A 20,453-nucleotide genomic window follows, 5' to 3' on the forward strand; every position below is an offset into this window, starting at 1 on the left:
ATTTCATTGCAGTCTGTGAAGTTTTTATGTGAATATTTCAGCCTGATATATCCATCTCCAGAGCTCTGCTGCTGCTAGATTGGATGTCAGAGGCCAGCTCAGCTATAGAGCAGCTGCCCTGAAGCTGATCAGGGTTCAGCGTTTTGCCGAGCAACACTTTAACAGCGCAGGCACTTTTTGTACAGCAAGTTCAACTGTTAGTCATCCGACTAAACGGCTAGTTTTTACACCCACTGCGCCACTCTGCTGCCAACGTACAAGATTCATTTTCTCACCGCAGCACTCAGAGACTGCTTTTTTTATATCCCTTGTACAAGTAAAGTAGACTTTTAGAGGAACAAGCTGAGCTGCTGATTGATTAGTTTCATTGGACAAGGTATTGATGTGTCATGAGGAGCGCGTGGTTCTGTGAAAGTGTTTGGCTTTGCTCGGAGGCACACCGGCCTCTCTCAGACAAAAGAATAACAATAAAGCCTTTGAATTGGCCTCATAATGAGGATGCAAACAGACAGTGGTTTTCTACTCCATCTCCTGCACTCACCCACACTCCCTAAGTAATTAAAAAGTGATAACTTTCAATCAAGATTTCACTCCTGTCAGCGTTTCTGCATCTCGTCTGCTCAGTGCCCTCATTGTTTCAGGAGTGTGGGGTGGGGGGTGGGGGGGGGGGGGGTTGGATGAATACTTTTGAAGTTTTTTATTTTTCTGTTGAGTTTTGTTGAGGGCACGATATATGGGCTTTTGTCTGAGTGAAAGTGTGGGACAGGATGGTAGGGTCAATCTGCACATGGCTGACCTGTTATTGCCAGCAACCCTAGGCCAGCTCACAGGAAAAGGGGTTGTCGGGCAGAAAACAACTTTCCTGTGTTGCTGTTGCCTCTTCCATCCAACCGTCAACTGATGGTATATCCGTCCCTTCATTTTTTTGTCATTGTGTCGGTCTTTAAGCTGGCGCTTCTTCAGTATGTCCCCTTTTCCACCAGAATCGGCCCTCAATCAATCTTTTGATTTTCCTTTCTTGTCATTGTGAGGTAAAGGTGTAAAGCTGCAAAGAGGCAGACATTAAGGCGATTAATTGGCTGCTCCATCGTCGCCGTGCAGCACAGTGAGATCTCATCTTAATTGAATGTCGCTCTCACCGCTAATCCCCCCTGCTTTGAAACCCCCATTTAGAAATCCTCAGCAACAAAAGGCTCTGTGTGTAATCGCTGTGTATCACCCCCTCCTCGCCGCCCACCCCGGGGTAAGAAAAAGCTCCTTTTGTCTCCTCATTTGGGTGTTGAAGAGGGTGGTCTCTCTCCTGGCTAAAAGCTTGTTAAAGAGCCATCGCTGAGGGCTAACAGTGGAGGGAGGAGGGGTCGCAGAGTGGCGCTGAGGGGTCCCAGCCACTCCGAGGATGCAATCTGCCCCCAAGGAAAGGGCATTAGTGGGGATACGGCTGAGTGGGAGAGTGTGTCTGTGTTTGGACCACCACTGAGATTCAATTGGTTGTGTAAATAGATGCAAATCAGCAATAAAATGAAGTAAATAAACACATTTTTGAATAACTTCTCAACATCTTTGTTTCTTCCAATGCCTTGAAAGCATGCAGCACTCTGATCTGGCCTCCTTCAGTCACTGCAGCTCGATCACAGAGGTATTTAAAACCTCCCAGGTTGCTATCTGAGTCCTCAAGTGTCTCTCAAGCAGGATGAAGCAGATTGCCTTTTTAATACCTCTGGTTTTGGATAACAGCACCCTGAAATGCCTTGTTGATAAAAACAAGCATTGACTGAAAACCTGTAATTATACCAAAGTAGAAAATAGATTCTGTTTTTGAGGGACGGATTTTGCCAGATTGATCTTGTTATCATCTAATCGTAGAAATGAATGAGAACACCACCTGAAAGATGTCAGTAAAGCCAACATTTGGCTGCTGCATGTATGGTAGCAAAAATGCTAAATAATTCAATCTATTTTGGCAGCGTTTCTTTGTATTTGATTGTAACTCTATACACTTTCTTTGTTACTTAAGTTGTACGTTTGATCTTGTTCGTATGGTAGAAAATCTGTTCTGTGCTTTGTTCAGTAGGTTTACACAGGCAGGAGTTTGTTAAAAGTGTGACGCAAAAAGCGTGAACATCTTCTACAAACACACTTGGAATGAAAGAAAACAAGCGGTTAGTAATAGTTTAATCCTTGAATTAATTTGCGAATCATATTCACAGGATAACCGTTTACTTTTTACACCCCTTAGATTTGAACTCTGTGTCTTTTTTTTTTTTGCTCTATACACTATTTGAAACCATAACATCTTTTTTTTGTTGCTTTTCCTCATTGTCAAGACTCAATGGTGGAGGATCTAAATATTTCTGGAACAATATCGAAGTGCCTTTTTTTCGTAGCCCTGCCAAACTTCAGTTACTTCACACAGTCTGTCAGCCTACATTTAATAAGCATCCGAATGTCATCTGTTTTGTATAAAAGTGAAAGCACTGACTAAATGTAGTGTGTTGGATCGGCGTGTCAAAGCTCTTCAGGATTTACTTTCGCTCCATTACCTTTTTCTCACTTGAGAGCTATGACTCACGCTTTGGAGCCGAGGATCTCTCTCGGCCTGAAGGCTTCAACAGCCTGTTGTTTTAATTAAGACAAAGCAGCTCAGAGTAGAGCTGACAGAAGGGAGACTACATTTTTGGGGCTGGAGGATCATAGCAAGCTGGCGAGTGAGCTCCTGCAGTTGTGAGTTTTTACAGAATGACGCTGGAGGACGTGTTTGACTCTCTCATCCTTCAGCGTTGTGCCATGATGAGAGAGGAACGGGAATTTCTGATTCAGTGCGCCTGATGCAAGACGCTGGCAATCTTACTGTGTAGGTACTCAGATCTTTAAAGCCACGACAAGTGTTACGGGTGCTTTTAATGGATCCATATTCCTTTTGTCATAAGTCAGAGTGGAGTACGAGCGGCTGTTATCTTTATGGTATGTCACGACCTCCATATGGATACTTTCTGGCTCTATCAGAGCAAGACGAGCAGAATTTAAAAAGATGTGTACATGCATAAACGCACGAAAGTTTAGTTCCCTCAGAAAATAGGTAGATGTGAAAGCGCCTCCACTCCACAGGCCTTTGTTCTTTGGCTGACTAAAGCTGCCATTTTTTCCCTGCCGTCCTTCAATGATTGACATTTTTACTTTTCTCTCTTGTTGCCTTTTCCTTTTCCTTCCCCCTCCCCCCCCATCTAATTTTCAGAGCAGCGCTGCCACTATGGTCCTTTTCTTCCCATCAAGTATCAGACGATGAGTGTGGTGGGTGGGTGAAAGATGTCGAGAGAGGCCTGTAGGAAGCAGAGACAAAGATGGAGATGGGAGAGATGTACAGGAAAGATTGAGAGTTTAGGATGAAATGTAGAGAGAGTGTGTGTTTGTGTGCATGAATGAGAGAAGAAGTGGTTATACGTACCTCAGGGACAGGTTATTACTTTTAAATGCTCCTCCACTTTTAAATGCTCCACCATCCTCCCCTCCGCCTCTCTTTTTTTCCTCCCCCTTCATCCCCCACTGCGCTCCAGGAGTAGGTATGAAAAGGTTATTATGTTTCCTTTAGAAATGACTCACTTTCCGTCGGCGCCTTTCATCTCCAAATGGAATAACCTCTCTACAGTAGCTTTCTTCTTTTTCTCGCTGCACCTCCATCTCTCTTTCCTGTACACTTCTTTCTTCTTTTTTCCTCCCTGCAGCCACCTTCCATCTGACTATTTAATCCTACTCTCTTCTCCTTTCTTTTATTCTGGCTTTTGGTGTTGAGTATTATCAATTCAGTGTAGGCACACACCTTATCAGTAATATATGGTGCTCCCACATCACTCATCAGCTATCATGCGCAGCAGATGGGATGTTAAGTCGGCATTAGGTTATGCATTAACAGGCTTTTAGTCTCCAGATTTGTGGCTTGTTTGCATAACATTTCAGTCTCCATCCTTTTTTTTTTTTTCTTTTTCAGAAAGGTGAGGACACAAGTAGTCAGATGCTGGAGGACGGCAGGGAGCAGCTGATGTATGAGATCCCGCTGAACGAAACCGGCTCAGCCGGCCTTGGGGTCAGTCTGAAGGGGAACAAGTCCAGAGAGACTGGAGAGGACCTGGGAATTTTTATCAAGTCCATCATCCACGGAGGGGCTGCTAACAAGGTAGAGTCTATGTGTGTTGTTTGCACTGGGTGCAACAGGATCCTTCAGCAGCCATTTCTGTGGGCCTTCAGTTAAAAAAGATGATCTAATTAGAAAATATATACATTACCAAATTAAAACTATACATTGAATACACCTTACCAGCGTACCCAAGCTTTGGACTTTGGACTGGCCTCCTATAAACTAATGTGTGTTTTTTTTGTTTTTTTCGTAGAGAGAAAAATTTTAGCTTTTTCTTCACTGAATAAGGCTCTTCTTCATCTTCATCATCTTCTGAAAAAGACTCCCAAAAAGACAGAAATAATAATTGAGTCCAAGTCCAGTTTTATTCGAGATAAAGGGAAGTTCAAGCTGCATGTTTCTTTTGCTCTGAGTCACTGCAGCTCACAATAGTTTTTCTAAGGTCCTATATTAAGGCCTGTGGCATGTTAATATGTTGAGCAATGTTACTGTGTTCTGAAATCTCAATGCACAGTGTTATCACAAACAATAGGAATGATGCTCAAAGCTACAAAAAAGGAGTGAAGGTCTAATATTTCTTCTCAATTTGAATAATTTTATTTCAGCGTTGTGTCAACGATGATGAATGTTCTGGATGCACGAGAATCGCCTCTCTGGCTTCTGTGTGCTACTTTAAACCAATCAAAGTCATCTTTAGGGGTGACAGTGCCTCTGCTAAGGAATTCTTATGGAATTAACAAAGCAGTCAGTCATGCATCAAAACACAACCCTGACCATCCAGAGAACTTGACGTTTTCAACTGTTTTAGGTCAGATGTGTTTCTTGTAAAAGCGTTGAAAATAGTAAAAAGCAGAGAAACAGGCTTCTTAGGATCTTTTAAAATGGTCTCAAGCAATAGTTCTCCGAGCTTTCTGAAGGTCTTTCAAAGTTTTTCTTTGGACGTTGGCTGCTTTTTACTCATTTCATTCAGGCTTTTTTACCCGACTATATTCAGAAGAATGTTTTTTCTTAATATGTTAAGCCACTTAAAACTGACCGATGAATCATTCAAGCATAAAAAAAGCACCTAACTCCAGGGATGAACCAGTGTTGTCTACTCATAACAGACAACTTAGCAAAGAATCTTTTGGCATTTTGTTATTGACCGCCTGTCGCAAGGAAATATGATTTTCTTCCCCCATCTTTTATGTTGTATCGATAAAAAATACCAAAGATAACACAGTTTGACAGACATGAAATAGTATTTTTGCACCAACAAGCTGATTCCCAAAGAACGATTGGCGAAAACTTGGCATATCTTTGCATGGTGGGCAGTGTTTTCTGAAAATATTTTTGAGGAAAAAGTGGAGGACAGACGAAGAAGTGAAAAGCGTAAAAGATTATCTACAGCAGACAAACCGTATCCAAAAAGTGTTGTCCTTGAGAGATGGGAAAGAAATCCAACAAAGACCTGACACAGGACCTGAGAGATGCATCTGGAACTTCAGTTGATCCATCTACTGTTGGCCCAAGCATCATCAGAAATGGTCTCCATGGAAGGGAAACGGGGAGAAAAGGCTGAGCTGTGCCAAATGACACAAGAAGAGGACTGAAAATCAGTGGCAACAGGTCTGATGGAGGGATGAATCCTCCCCAGAGCCCGGAGCTCAACATTACTGAAGCAGTGTGGGATCAGAGAATGGGGGGAAAACAAGGCAGCTGACATCCAAAGAAGAGTTTTGGGATGTCCTTCAAGAAGCCTGGAGAACTATTCCTGAAGACTACTTAAAGAGATGACAGAAAGCTTCTCTAAGAGGGTTCAGGCTGTGTTGGACAATAAAGGTGCTCATGCCAAATATTGACTTTCGAATCCGCTAGAATTGTACAATCTCTGTTTTTGCTTATATACTTTATTTCTCTTTAGGTTAGGCCTTCATTTCATTAAATCATTGCCCATATTTCCTGTTTATTGGCAATATATAAAGGAATGAGGGATGGTTAAAAATCTTTTGACATTACTGTAGAATACTTGAGATTATAAGAGAATTCCTAAATCATTATTATGTGCCCCAAGTCAAATTCAAGAGCACGTTACTACTAAAACAAATTCACTTTCATACTTCATCATTTGAAATTTTGAACAAAGTTCACCGTCCCAAAATGAACTAGTTTACGTTTATTTCTCACTTTTTTTTTCTTTTTTTCCCCCCAATGACCGCCCCTGAATCGTCCTCCTTATAGGAAACATGGAGTTATGGAGTTCTATGTAGTGCAGGAACTGCACACAGCCGCCTGAGCAGATGAAAGCACATCTGTGCCTTTGTCTGTCTTTTCAACCATCAAGATGCTCAAAATCAAACTGTTTTAGTGGACAGCTTACTTTCCGTGATCATTTTCACACACCGATGACGGCATATTGGCCACCAGGTGGAGTGAAGAAAAAAAACTTTAAAAACAACCAGCAGTAACGCATAGGATGCCTAAAAGCAACTAAGAAATAAACTCATTATCCATGTGAAAAAATCTGGTGTGGGAACCCGTCAATGTGCACCACACAGGTGGGGGCACAGCTGGTGTGCGGTGCAGCTGTCTGCGTCAACGGCCAAAACAAAAGTTCAGCTTCCATTACAGGTTCTCTCCTCTGGATTTCTGCTGTCCAAAGTGGTTCTCCATGTCTCCAACTACTGTACACGTGTCTTTAGCCGTCCTAAGTGGTTGTACGTATGGTATTTAAGCCTGTGGCTGGTGTAGAAATCAGTGCAAGGTCCCTGGCTGCCTCTGGAGCACAAACCTGTGGCGTGTGTGCCGGCACATTTCATCATGACATGTTCAATGTCAACAAGAATGTTGTACAATGCCACGCGAGAGAGCTGCGCTTACTTCATTGTTCAGTTAAAAACAGCCTTGTTAAGTTCAAAATTCACCGAAAATTTAGTATTTTTATCATTTTCATGCACAACACTGTACAAGAGTGGCTTTATTCAAAGTGCACATGACAAATCCAAAACACATTTGCACAAATGATGAGAAAATATATATTTTTTTTTTCTGTCACACATTGGGTTTTTACCATCACAGAACTCAACTGGTGTTTAAAGCTCTGCTCCCATCGATCGGATCTTACAAAATCGACACGCTGCAGAACGTTTTGAGGACCTAATTATGTGGTTCATTCAGCTTTTTATGATTCATTTTCTATCATGAACTCATCAGAAATGTTTTAAACCAACAGCAGTTTCTCTGCAACAGACTTATTTCAAGCTTCATGACACCTTTTCCTTTTATTCCCTACCTAGTTTAATTTGTGTTTACTCATTCCCCTTCTATCTTACTTGTTTTTCTGTCATTTCCTCGCATCTCCTCTGCCTCATTTCCTGTCTTTCTCCAAGACTGGAACCCCTCCCTTTTTGCTTCCCTTGATCTTTGACACCCATTGACCCCAAGTGGCCTTGTCACATAAGCACTGCAGCCTTCTTATCTATATCACTCAGTACTCACTTCAAGTTGTGAGTGCATCAGGGGGAAAAAAAACACCCCGTTTCAGCACTTTGGAGATTCTACTGCTTGGCCTCGATATCTGGCCCCCCTTCACACGTCAGAACTTCTTCTGCCCCTCGCTGCCGCTTCCAGATCTGCTCTGCACCACAAGGAGCTGCAGAGATGAGTGTGCCGTTGTAGATAAATGGCTGGTCTGGGATCAGGAAGGCCAGACAGCAGCTCCCAGAAGTGCCTTCAGAAGTAGGTTTCCGACAGCTGCTGAAGCGGATAGCGCTCAGACAGAATGGCCTAGTAAGATCTCTCGCTGGCTGCAAAACAGGTCTCAGGGACAAGATACCACATAAGAGGAAGAAAGACACGAAGGAAGAGAGACAGACGGCAGCAAGCGAGGGGAGGAAGCATGCAGAAAGAAAACAGCGGGTGAACGCAAGTAAGAGGGAACAGGAGACATGAGCAGTATCTAACAGCAAAGAGATGGAGAAAGGAAAGGGGTGGAATAAGATGGGGGGGAAAAAGAAAAAGAAAATTGGAAACTCAGGAGAAATACAATACATATGGGTGCATGTGTCACTTCCATAGAGTTGATGCATGCTAAATAAAACCTGCTAAGGGGCCTGATGAGATTTTGCAAAGCCAGGGTGCCACAAAAGGAGGGAACAGGGGTGTCTCCTGAGTCTGACTGAAACACACAATCACAAAGAAGGCAATAACAGGGAGGGGATGAGGAAGAGTCGTGGAGAGATCTAACCTATTTCCATTAAAGAGATTTTGGGGCTGTTGGGCCCGAGGCCTCAATTATATTGAAAAAAAAATGCTTTTTGACTTCATCCCTGATCCTGTCATGCGATCATTTCAAAGAGCATGCTCAGAAAACAAATTAAAATGACATGTAGCGAGAATGAAGACATTGATGGGGAGAATCAGACGCCTGCTGACTTTTTTTCCGTGGACTTCAATTTTTGATGACCTCCTTGGATTTGATGCCGGCACCAGCATGCTCATGTGTGTGTGTGGTGTGTGTGTGCTCTTGGTGCCATCCCAGTATGGATTTGAGGTCAGCCCAGGCGGTGCCTTGTTAATGAGCTGGGGTCAGAGGGCAGTGCTGACCGTAATGGGATGCTCATGACTCCACACACATTCCAACAGGAACTTTAGTTGGTCTGAAAGTCTCTCTATCATTATCATTCTTTTTTTCACTTTGCCTTCCTCGTGGCTTCCCTCATCAGATCTCCTCCTCCTCCTCCTCTACTTCTCTTGCTCCATCCCTCCAGGGCAATATTCTACGTTGCCTCTCTACAAGAGGCTGCTATTTAAAACACTTAGAAGTGATTTAGTGCCCACAGAGGCTATTCCATTAGCTGCTCTATGTATTTATCATGGCCCCCCCCTCTCAGTAGATTGCTAACTCCACATTTTTCTTGCCTTCTCCCTTTTTTCATTTTCTTCTCTCTCACTAATACCAATTTCACTCCCCTTAGCTTATCTCACTTCCTTGTCCTTTCTACTTTTAAAACTCTCTAAGTGTCCAGTCTTGTTTTTTTTTATTTTTTTTGGCTCATGTAACAATAACACTTTGCATCTTCTGTACCCGAGAGATTAATATTTTTCAGACTTTAGCATAAATGGAATAAAGAAAGCTGCATTTATATCATTCTAGTTTAGATAAAATAAAGATTAATCTTCTTATGACATGGGGGGGAAAAAAAATGTTCTCCTCTTTCTGATTTATGCAGGGACCTTATTATGATGACTAAGAGTAATTCCTGCTTATTTCTTCCCAACAGGATGGCCGTTTGAGCGTAAACGACCAACTGATAGCTGTGAACGGCGAGTCGCTGATCGGACGGTCCAACCACTCTGCCATGGAGACGCTGAGGAGGTCCATGTCGTCTGAGGGAAATGCCAGAGGCACCATCCAGCTTGTAGTCCTCCGAGCTCCTAGACAGTTACAGCAGGTATCACTTTAGCTGCTTTCCGTTGACCTGAAAGCAACTGAATGTGTCGGTGTGACGTGTGATCGAGCACCGTGGTGCTTTTTTTAGGACATTTTGCGATGGCAACTGAATAACAAAAACCACACGTATTACACCTGTCCAACCTGCTGCCGTCGCATTCATTGACTGGCATGTGGTTGGTTGAATTCGCTTCTATTCAGAATAATCCGACACGTTGCTTTGTGGAAGTAGCGCCTCTGTCCAAACTTTCCAGCATTGATTATCTGTGGCACAGAGTCGTTTTTATCAGCTTCCGTGACGAGTTATGAAAACAATTGAGCTCCAGCTTCTGCTCTCTGTCTGATTACATAGTATTTTCGACTGCTTCCCATCCGCCGCCGTTTTACCACAATACAGCGTGCTTGTTAGTGTTTTTTGGCATCACAACATGTTGTTATAAGAAAGCTGTAACTCTAAAAGGGTTGACAGAGTGTTGTGTGGTGGTGCTGCTTCTAATCTCAAACTCACATGACAAAGATTGTGTCCTCGCCTGAAGTAAAAGATCGTGCATTAACATGGAGAAAAGTAATATTTTGGCTACTTTCATTCATTGCAGCTACGTTATGCAAGCGCTGCCCACTCAGCATGCTGATATGAGTAGTTATGGGGATATGATGGGTTGTGTCTGTATGAGGACTTGAGTGATTTATCTCAGTTATAACACTGCACTGGCATGTTCAAATGACACCTAGAAGACCAAAAATGCTAAATTGACCAACGTGTGAATGACCGAATGCCTTTAACACACTGATGAAGTCGTCAAAAACACAACACATCTCAAGTTTGAAAAGCGCTTATCTAGTTGAAAAGTTTTCAAGGATAAAATTTCTGTCACTATAAAGTTGCTTTTACGTGTTTCTTAATTCATAAGTTAGTTTCAGCTCATCTGGATCAGAGGAAGAAAGAGAAAAGCATCATTAGTGGGAAAGAATGACATTTCTAGGGCTTGGGAAAGCTCAGGCTTAATTTTTTAATTCTTTGGAGTCTGTAGTGGTGAAAAGGGCAGAGGGGAGCTTGCATAAGCACCTGGTTCTACTTAGAATTCTACATAAATCAAATTGGACTACAAGAATAGATCGTTATTACCAGGCTGCTGTGTTCATATCGTGCAATATAGCCTCAAGTAAGACAGAATTGTGTTTTTACATTTGTAATAATAAAAACATGTCAAATTCAATGTTAATGTCAGTCAATTCAGGAACATTTAAGTGTTTTCATATTTTTTTCTGATTCACGAGCTGCCTCCCAGTCATTTCCTCCCTTTAAACGCTTTGGTGGATGTGGAGCAACATCTTAAAATCTTTAGTTTGGTGGGATGAAGTTGATTGCATGAAACATTGAGGACTGCACATTTATTGCGAAATCCTCTGCACAGCCGTGCGATGTAACTACCTCACTTTTGGCAGCAAAATCAGCCATGTTTATGTTTTGCATCAGAATTGTTTTTCTCTCATGTTATGATCATTTGAGCCCTGCCAAAAAAAAAGAAAAATAAACCCCTCTCTCCTCTGCTTATACATTAAGCAGCTGCCCTACATATCAGTTGGCAGTCTGAAATAAAGCCCGATCTTTCCACAAAACCCATTTGAATTAATGGTGCTCTTTTTCTCTGACAAACCGAACCTCTTCCACTTTTCAGAAAGCCTTCTGCTCACTGATTGCAGCTAACGCCGTCGCTGCTTTTCTTAATATGAGCATGTTTGGATAAAGAAAATGAGGGAAAGTCTTCCTTTGTGACCGTGACAGTCATGATGGGTGATTTGTTTGGGTGTTAAGCCTGCATGGATAAAAAGTAATTTAATAGTTTTTAAATTGACAACCAAACAAGGAGAAGCAGGTAACAGTTCAGTTTTTTTTTAATCAGGAGCTCTCAGATAAGGAGTGTGACTGTTAATTAACGCGGTAATGGCTTTTGCAAAGGATGGAAATAATTTAAACGCTATACACTAGTCAAAGTGACACATTCTTTATTTGACTTCTTTTTTTTTCCCAGGGAGGTAATGCCAACTCTGGACCAAGCACAGGAACTAATTTCTCCTCCATGCATCAACACAGCATTCAAACAGAGTCCAGCAATCAGGTACGACTGGGTGACGCCTGCCACCGACTGCAGCCAGCTCTGCCTCGCCGCTCCCCCTCCCTCCTCCCCATGCTGAGGAGGCGAGCGTCTGAGCCGCTGTGTCACAGCCACAGGCAGCGTTACACACAAAGGCCTGGGGAGACGCACACCAGATACACGTATGGGTCTAACCAAACCGACAGAGGCAGCGGCTGCACAAGTGACTTTACACAGAGAAAATGTAGCGATAATGAAGGGAGGAATCCACAAAAGGCTGTACAAAGGGCATGTACAAGGTACAAGTTTGGGTTGGTGTCAAACAGTCAGACACTGAGCAGCTTGAACACGGCCGCTGAAAGTAACTTAAACAAACAAAGGTCTGAATATAGATGCACACAGGGACACACTCGCAGCCATGCGTTCGGTGACATGCAGGGTCACGTCAGACTCGCTAACACACACGGTCATTCTGTGGCCGACAGTCAGAGCAACGCGCAGTTTTACGTAGACACGCACAGACGCAATGCCAGGCACGCACGCAGCCGCACGCTGGACGACGTCCACAGACGAGACGGTTGTCAGAGCGGCAGTTACACAGCAAACATCCGAGCGATGGCAGGGCAGATGTACGGAGACGCGCCTGCACACAGCAGGATTCCTGCTCGCAGTCATGCCAACAGAAACGCACACGGATACGCCGACGCACACTCGCACAACTATGCACACGACCGGGCCCTGACAGGGCAACACCATCGGCTCTCAGATGGGCTCTGATATGGAGTGCGTGTGTGACTGAATAGTAAAGGTTGAAGGCGCGTTTTTTTTAAGTTGCGATCAGCCAAACCCAGATTTGAGACGAGTTGCATCATTTTTATTTGTTTAAATTTGTATAAGGGTTTCTGTGATGTTAATGGTGAAATATTGGCTTAAATGAAATGACCTACAGTAAATATTTAGTGATTGATCATGTGGAAGCGTACAGTATTAATCTGTCTGAAAGCTTTCCCAGTGCCAACACCACCGACAAGATTAAAAAAATAACTTGCTGCAGTGCTGAATTTTTCACTCCCTGCTCAGTCGAACCACGTTGGCGTCTAAAGACCATGAGGGCTAAATCTACTGTTTTTTCCTGCTTTGTCTATTTTTTTTGTGAAGTTTCAAAATGACATTTCCTGCTCAATTTCAGTTATTATTATTTTTTTAAAGGAATATGCTCTTGTTTTCCTGTTGCACCTGCTTGTTTCTTCTCTAAATAAAGCTAATCTAAAGTCTCCCGCATGCCTGTCTGTCTGCATTCCAGCTGCTTCCTTCTCCTTTATTTGTACTCTCTGTTTATTAAATGATTTTTGGTTTTCCATTCCGTCTATTCTGGCTTGGGTGTCTCTTTTCTTTTCTACCTTGTCTTTAGTCCTCTTTACTTTGACTTTGACTCTAACATAATAAAATTATATAAAATTTCCACCAGAAAACTCCAGCAAATCCAAACTTCTATATGAACACACTTGACATGTTGCCAGTTGATAGAATGGGGAGCGTTCTTCAAGAATATCTGATGAAAACTGTCGACTAACTACAAAAATAGGTTTTTTACCTGTTAATCTTTTATGTTTCAGCATGCTCTTCTAAAAAGTTTACACGAATAGTTTTATTCTGCTAAATTAACTTTTGCTAAAGATGTAGTTGAGCTCCTGCACGGACCAACTGAGCGGGAAGATATCGTGCATCAAAAAAGAAATGGTCACCTTTTGGTTCCATCTCTCTGCTGAACTCTGCGTTGAACCCTGAATGATTATTTCAAAAGCTTGAAAAGAGTGTGTCACGGCAGATAAAGCAGATGCTTAGTAATAATGTGTGGAAGTGAGAGGTAAAATGGGAGGGTCCCAGGGTTGACTGCAGTTGACCTGCCCCATTGTGGCATTTTACATCTCATCTATGCCTCACTCCCACTGTGTGTGTTTGCGTCTTTGTTAGTCATTCAAGCCTGTGGATAAATGCTCTCGAACGCAGTTCAAAGTTCAGCAAATATCTACATAGTCCCTCTCATCTTTAAACAACCAGTTAGGGGGACACTCTTGGACCATGAGATAAAACACACTCATGCGAAATAACCTGAACCTCTCTGCATTCCTGTTTGGAAGGAGCTTTAAGTTGGGGGGCCTTAAATCCTTATTTTTTTCATTTATTTTTCGACACATCCCTATATTCTCTTTACTTGCTAATTTAGGTTGGACTGTGGTGTTTTTAAAAAAGAGCTTTAACTAACGGACTAGTTTGTGTTGTGATTTACTGACTAACCTTCTGTACAGATGCACCAGGAGGCTGCAATATCATGTCGATTTAGGCAAATGATAAATCCATATCATTGATGTGACATTCTTCTCACATCAGAGAAATAAGCTTATGAAGTAGTTTTGGTAACATTTCCACAAACTATCTGGTGTCCCGTCACCGTTTTATTATTATTATCGCTCTTGCTGCTTCCATCTTTAATAAAAATGCATCCTGATATCAGGTATTGCTTTATTTTGCATAGAAATGACAGTAACCTAGTATTTATAGGTCTAAGTAAAAGGATAAACGGGAGACTGATGCACACACGAGTTGAAATTTTAGACAAATAAATAATATTTTTCTCCATCTTGCCCTTCATTCTGAGCAGAAGGATAAGTGGCTGACACCGTAGTCTGAGGAAGGAAATCTCCCAGAAAGAAGTGTATTGTATGCAGCTGTAGGTTAAGACCAGCTGCATGGATGGACCCCCCCCCCCCCCCCCCCCCCCTTCTCCTGGTCCACATTTATTTATTGTTGTGGGATTAAGATATCTGACTGCCTGTCTGCCACAATGCTTCAAAAGCCTCCGGCTGGGGGGTGGATGGAAAGATGGAGGAATAGATGGAGGGATGGGGGTTACAACGGGATTTATGTCACTGACGCATGCAGAAGCCCTGTCAGAAGAATGTGTGTAAAATCATTCTGCACATATATGAGCTCTCTGTGATTGACAGCAGAGTCATATGGTGGTATATTAAGACGTATGGTAGCTACTAATGATACCCCAGGGACTGTGTGACATTGTGGAAACGCCCCCACCCACTGCTTTGATATGAGGAAAATACTGGAACACCTTTTATTATTGCTGTTTTTTTTTGTTTTTTTTTGCTGCGCTCAAATAAGTGTGTATAGATGTGTTTGTGTGTGTGAGACAGCTGTAGCTCCCATCTCTTTGACCAGAGAAAGCTTCTTTCATCTTCTTGTACTGATTCCCATTAGTGCCGCTAGTCCCTATCTCCATTTGTGGGGTGGGGGGTCCTTTGTAGTGCTGCATGGCTGTTTGATAATATGCCTGTCAGTGCTCTAAGGAGTTCTCAGGTGGAATACATACATACATGTATATTTTTGGATATGTATTTTGCAGTTACACATTGTACGAATTTTTAAAAGAGCAGCAAAAACAATGACTAAATTGTTGTATGTGTGTATATGTGCATATATACATATATATATATATATATATATATATATATGTATATATATACATACACACACACACACACACACACACAGGCTCTTTAGCTGTTGGGTCATTGCTATTAGGGAAGCAGTGATCTGGCCCAGATTTATTTTGCAGCATGGCAACAACAGCATACTGCTTGCTGTCAAATATCAAAGGCAAAAACACTGCCAAATGTTGATTGATATGTTGGCATGGTCACACTCAAGTTGACGAAGGGGCATTGGGGGGGTCATTGAGGACAAAAAGTAGAGGAGTTTATTTGGTTGTTTTTTTTAAATTCATGTTGAATATAATCTCTGGTTCATCAAATCAATATTGGAGGCTGCCCGTGTGTGCAGATTCACATCATGTGAAAGTGTGTTAATCGACTAGTACAACTGTTAGCTGCCACCCACACAACACAACAACTGAAAACCATCAATACGACCCTCAATGACAGCGCTGTAAGGCTGCAGCTCATCTTAATAATCCATACACGATGGCACGCTGGGATCGTGGTTGTGGTACGTCTCAGACACCACCCACACGCTCGAGCTCCACACCGCTATGATCAAACAGCTTGATCAGCCTTTTTGTGTTTGTCCACGATCGGCTACTTCAGAGGATTATGGCTACTTTTTCAAAGTTTGTTGAATTTCCGGCACAATCTCCTTAAAAGTGCATCTACCTGAAACCTTATTGTGTTTCACGTCTTAAAAATACTAAAACCTGTCCTGAAGTACAATTCTTTTACGCAGTAAAGCTGGTTGGATTTAATCCCGATGATTCACCTTTAAACTTGTAAGGTTGCGTTTCGTTTTGATGTTTCAACTTAAAAATTCAGTATTTTTTAACTTATAACTTTTGTTTCCATTTTTGTTCTCGTCAGTCTGACTCAACAATTTGACTTTATTTTTTAATTTTGGAAAAAAGGACTCCCTTCACCGATTGTTTTTTACTCCTATTGTTTCTTCGTGTGGCTCTAATGTACAAGCCTGGGAAAGGATGGGTGACAAATATCCTCCTCAGTCATCATCAGCTTGACTATTGTGTGATCATTCTCTTCTTTTCCTGCGAGTCAGATCCTTTCATGTTCTTTTCCAAGCTCTCCTGCTGTGTTTTCCAATATTTGTTTAATCATTGATATTCATTTGCAAGAGGCGATTATACAGAACAAAATTAGATGTGAAAACAGGCCTGTTTTTGTGTTTGCCTGTTTGTCATTTTCTTTGTCACATGAAAGGAAAGATTTGAGAGTCATGGTCTGAATTTGAAAGCTTAACTAGCATTTGTCGCTTTGCAGGAGATAAACTGTGACAAGAAATAGTTTAATAATAATAATTTTCCCCGTTTGTGTGTCCATGATCGAGGTTAACATCTCTTAACTTGCATGACTTTGTTTATAATGTGAAAAAGACTAAACGGCCCAAATGAAATATTTAGTTTTCACTCTAAATTTGCACCACTTGAAACAGAAATCAGACTCTCTGAAAGAGCGATTATACAGACCTCACTTTTAAATTCTGCTGATATTTGGTGCCTCTGCAATACATAAACGGCGTCTTCTATGGAGTAAAGACACTAGTCCAATCCTTCTGGGTAATAAAAGAAATAACTTTAATCTTCTGCTGTATGAGGCTGCATCATCCATTTTTCATATGACACAATTATGAGTGGAGTTTGGCACATTTTCTTGCATATGAAGCCCTCTCGTCTTTGTTGACAGGAGCCTCGGGGCCATGATGCATACCAGAGACCTACTGGAACTCCTAATCTTGAGTTCACCGCGAATGGCCCAAGTCACACTCCAGTGACGACCAACAGTTATGCATACAGCGACTCTGGAGATGGTGAGCACACAGCTGCGCACACGCGACAACACGCCGCTGTTTGTCCATTTGAACTGGCAGATAGTCAACATTAGGCTTGGAGTGTTTGTGTTCTCCTGTTATCTGCAGCTGGATGTGTACACACAGTATGTCTGTGTCTGTTTGTATATTTTATATATATGTGTGTGTGTGTGTGTGCATGACACAGGTCACTGGAGCAGCCACCCTTTGTATTTGATGGGATTGCATTACAAAATTGTCCCATTTTTTTTTTCCCCTCGCTCCGTCTTTGTATGTCTTTTCCGTCTCACCCCTACATATTCATAGCAGGAGGAAGGGAAGTCATTAACTATGTTTTTCTAATGCTTGCTTTTCATGTGCAAAAGATCTGACCTTGGAATCATTACGCTGATGAAACGGCTCCAAAGTGGGGCAGATTTGCATTCAGGGTATTGTGCAGCATGTGTGCTGTGGTGTTAAGAAAAGAAAGAAAAAGACTGACAAACTGTTTTGAATTCATTCTTGAGCTCCCTCTCTTGTCTCCCCCTCCCTCACCCCTGGGATGCAGGGAGTTGGAAACACTTTTCTCACTAGAGGCTCTGTCAGCTCTCTTCCACACATTTTACAGAGTGTATGAAGAGTTGAAAGGACGTTAGAATCATTTGTGGAGCTGATTATTTTGTGTGTGAATTGGTTTACTTTAATGTACATTGCACACGGGCAGGATGCATTTCCCTTTGACGTGCTTTTCTCTTTGCTAAGATCTTTATTGACAGTATTGATCTTCAGTCAAAGAGCGGTTTTTCGTTGTCTGATGTGTGCATATATTTCTGAATGATAGTTTTTATGGGTCTTAATTAACTGCTTTCAGGTTTTAAAATGGGTAGCTTTATTTTTGATGTTGTTGACCGTTCAATCAAGGGGAAAAGCTGAAAGCAAACCAAAAAAAGGTGTTAAAATGAACAATAAAGTCGGCACTTTTACACGTTTTACACATCGCTCAAAACGAGAGCTTTGAGCAAAGTCTTTGTTTCTCAATTTCTGGGCTGTTTTTTTTTTTTCCCTCCTCAGCTCCTGCTGCCACCACCAACGGAAGCTACGGTCACTACAGCAACGATGATGACGAGCAAGGTTTCCCCCCGCCACCGTCCCCCGGCGCTGTGGAGGAAATGAATAGAGAATTGCCTTTTACTCCCCCGCACCGCAGGTACCTTCCCTCCTCCAAAACACAAACATAATGCACAGACCTCTGCATCATCAACACCCCATTAAACTACACACAGGACTGGATTTATTGCATTGTAATGAGCGCCTTAATTTGGCGTTCAGTGTTATGAGATAAAGAACAGTTATTTCACTAAATGTTACAGGATGCAAAGGCATTATTTAGACTATGTGGGTTAATTGCAGTGCTTAACTAATGATTGTTGTATCACATTTAAGTGAAGTCTGTTAGAGTCTGAGGGCTTTGAAAAAGCTTTATTACTCCTGCTGAATGTCCCATTGACAAGAGAAACGCCTTTGAGTTGAGACACAAATTTCCTGCAGGGTTTATTAGGTTCAGTTTGTCAACTCAGATGTCGGATGTTTTAAAGAAGAATGTTTGTCAGGAATATTTGGAGATGGCTTTAAAGGTTTTTAACATTGTATCATACTTCATCATCAGACCAACCTTTGTTTAGGGGTAAAATCTTTTGGGATGCACCATTCGTTCAGTATCTAATTCCTTGTCTGTTAGATTTGGAACAAATGCTTCCGTTCGGGAACTTGGAGCACGTTGTTTTTAGCAAAGTGGCATTTTAGAGAAAATGTGAAAGGTATTTATGGTCAATATTTGTGACTGTGTTCAAATAAAACAAAAATTACCAAAAATATTTGATGTTGGTTGAATATAGTTCTCAGAGAGAAAATCAAAATCGTCTAAAATCTGTCTAAAATCGGGGGGGGGGGGGCGCATCTCTAATGAACTCATGAAACCCATGAGGTCTTTGTACTTTAGCAAAAAGTTGATCTGTTAGCCAAAACTAACAGTTTGTCCTTTTTGCATTGTGTTGTGGAAAGTCGTCCTTGCAGACTTTGTTTACATAACTCTGTTGTCGTGGTAACCCAGACTAAACTAGTTTAGAGTTAATAAGTGTTACATTGTGGAAATGGGACACAGCTTCATGTCTTGGAAAATATTATGAATTTAGTCTTGGATCTTTATTCCACTGAAGAAACTACCAGGTAACTGTTTTAAAAAGTGTGTGTGTGTGTGTGGGTGTGTATGTGTGCAGTATCTCATTGATGCCAGAGTCAGAATCTGGCATCAGTAAACTTGCTTTCCTGTAAACTGAATGGAGACAGTACATGCTATTGTTTTACTGAATCATACCATCTGGATCGGGGGGGAATTAAATGATCTGTTCTTTGTGTGAGATTCTGTTTGCTCTTACTTGTGTGCGTGATCTAACCAACAAATGGTCTGTAAATAACTTTTTTCTGTTTCGCAGGGAGTTGGCGCATATGCCCGCAAATGTGTCCACAAACGGCCATCATGCCGACGATGAGGACAACATGCCTCGCAGCAGAGCGTCCAAGAGCATGGACCTGGGTAAGCTCACGATCACACACAGATCTCCTCATCACTTCTCAGCAGTGTGTGCGCGTTCTGCGGCAGAAAAATCCAAATCATGTTGTTGTGTCGGCCATCACAAACCAGCCTGAACTGCCAGTCTAATCATGAACCCACTCTACAAACACACACGCAGCCTCGGCAGTGATCACATGCTTCTTATCAGTACATTTCTTTGCTGTGATATGTAGCCATCTCCTATTATCCCCAGCCTAGGGAGGGGTTTGACCTCCTGAACTCATAAGTCCAGGGGCTTTCCGACAAACCGGGACAACACACTATCTGCCGTGTGCGTGTGTGTGTGTCCTCTGTTTTTGTGAGTGAATGAAGCGCATGAGGTTTGCAGTCCCGTGGCCTGCTGTGTGTGTGTGTGTGTGTGTGTGTGTGTGTGTGTGTGTGTGTGAAAGGTGAGAATGAACGGGCTGATTTCCTCATTTTAACCCCAGCTGACCTTCCTTCCCTTTTTTTTTTTTTTTTTCTCTCCATCTCTCAGATCTCTTCATCCCTCTTTGCGTCTCACTTTTCTCTTTTTGGAACTTCTCTTCAGACTTCTTGTTATCTGTTTTTTTTTTTTTTTTTCTTTGATAATATCAGTGCTCCGTTTTTTTTTTCCCTCATCCCCCATCCCTGCTCTTATTTCAGTTTTTCAGCGTTCCCTTCATCTTTGTTCATCTCCTCTCTCCTTTCAACACTTTGTTTCCCGGCAGATGAGTTCATTGCTGTCGCTCCCTTCTATCCACCTCTTTCTTCTCTGCCTCTCTCTGATTTCCAATCCCGGTTCATTAGGTTCAGTGGATTGGCTTTCTTCCTGCAGCACGCGCCTCTGCCACCCAAGCTGATTGGCTTTCATTATGGACA

At 42.1% G+C, this 20,453-nt stretch overlaps 1 protein-coding gene across 4 annotated transcripts in view; it reads left to right on the forward strand.

The window, feature by feature from the left end:
- pard3ba (par-3 family cell polarity regulator beta a) overlaps positions 1–20,453 on the forward strand; it is a 164,840-nt gene that overhangs the window by 61,644 nt on the left and 82,743 nt on the right. For all 4 annotated transcript variants that reach the window (XM_075477934.1, XM_075477936.1, XM_075477938.1 and 1 more), the window contains exons 11-16: positions 3,983–4,168; positions 9,391–9,561; positions 11,594–11,680; positions 16,879–17,002; positions 18,053–18,188; positions 19,474–19,574. In XM_075477934.1, coding sequence (XP_075334049.1) covers positions 3,983–4,168; positions 9,391–9,561; positions 11,594–11,680; positions 16,879–17,002; positions 18,053–18,188; positions 19,474–19,574 — 805 coding nt within the window. The remainder of the gene's footprint in view (positions 1–3,982; positions 4,169–9,390; positions 9,562–11,593; positions 11,681–16,878; positions 17,003–18,052; positions 18,189–19,473; positions 19,575–20,453) is intronic.

This window comes from Odontesthes bonariensis, chromosome 11 (genome assembly GCF_027942865.1).
Source record: "Odontesthes bonariensis isolate fOdoBon6 chromosome 11, fOdoBon6.hap1, whole genome shotgun sequence".
In the NCBI taxonomy this organism is placed as follows: Eukaryota; Metazoa; Chordata; class Actinopteri; order Atheriniformes; family Atherinopsidae; genus Odontesthes; species Odontesthes bonariensis.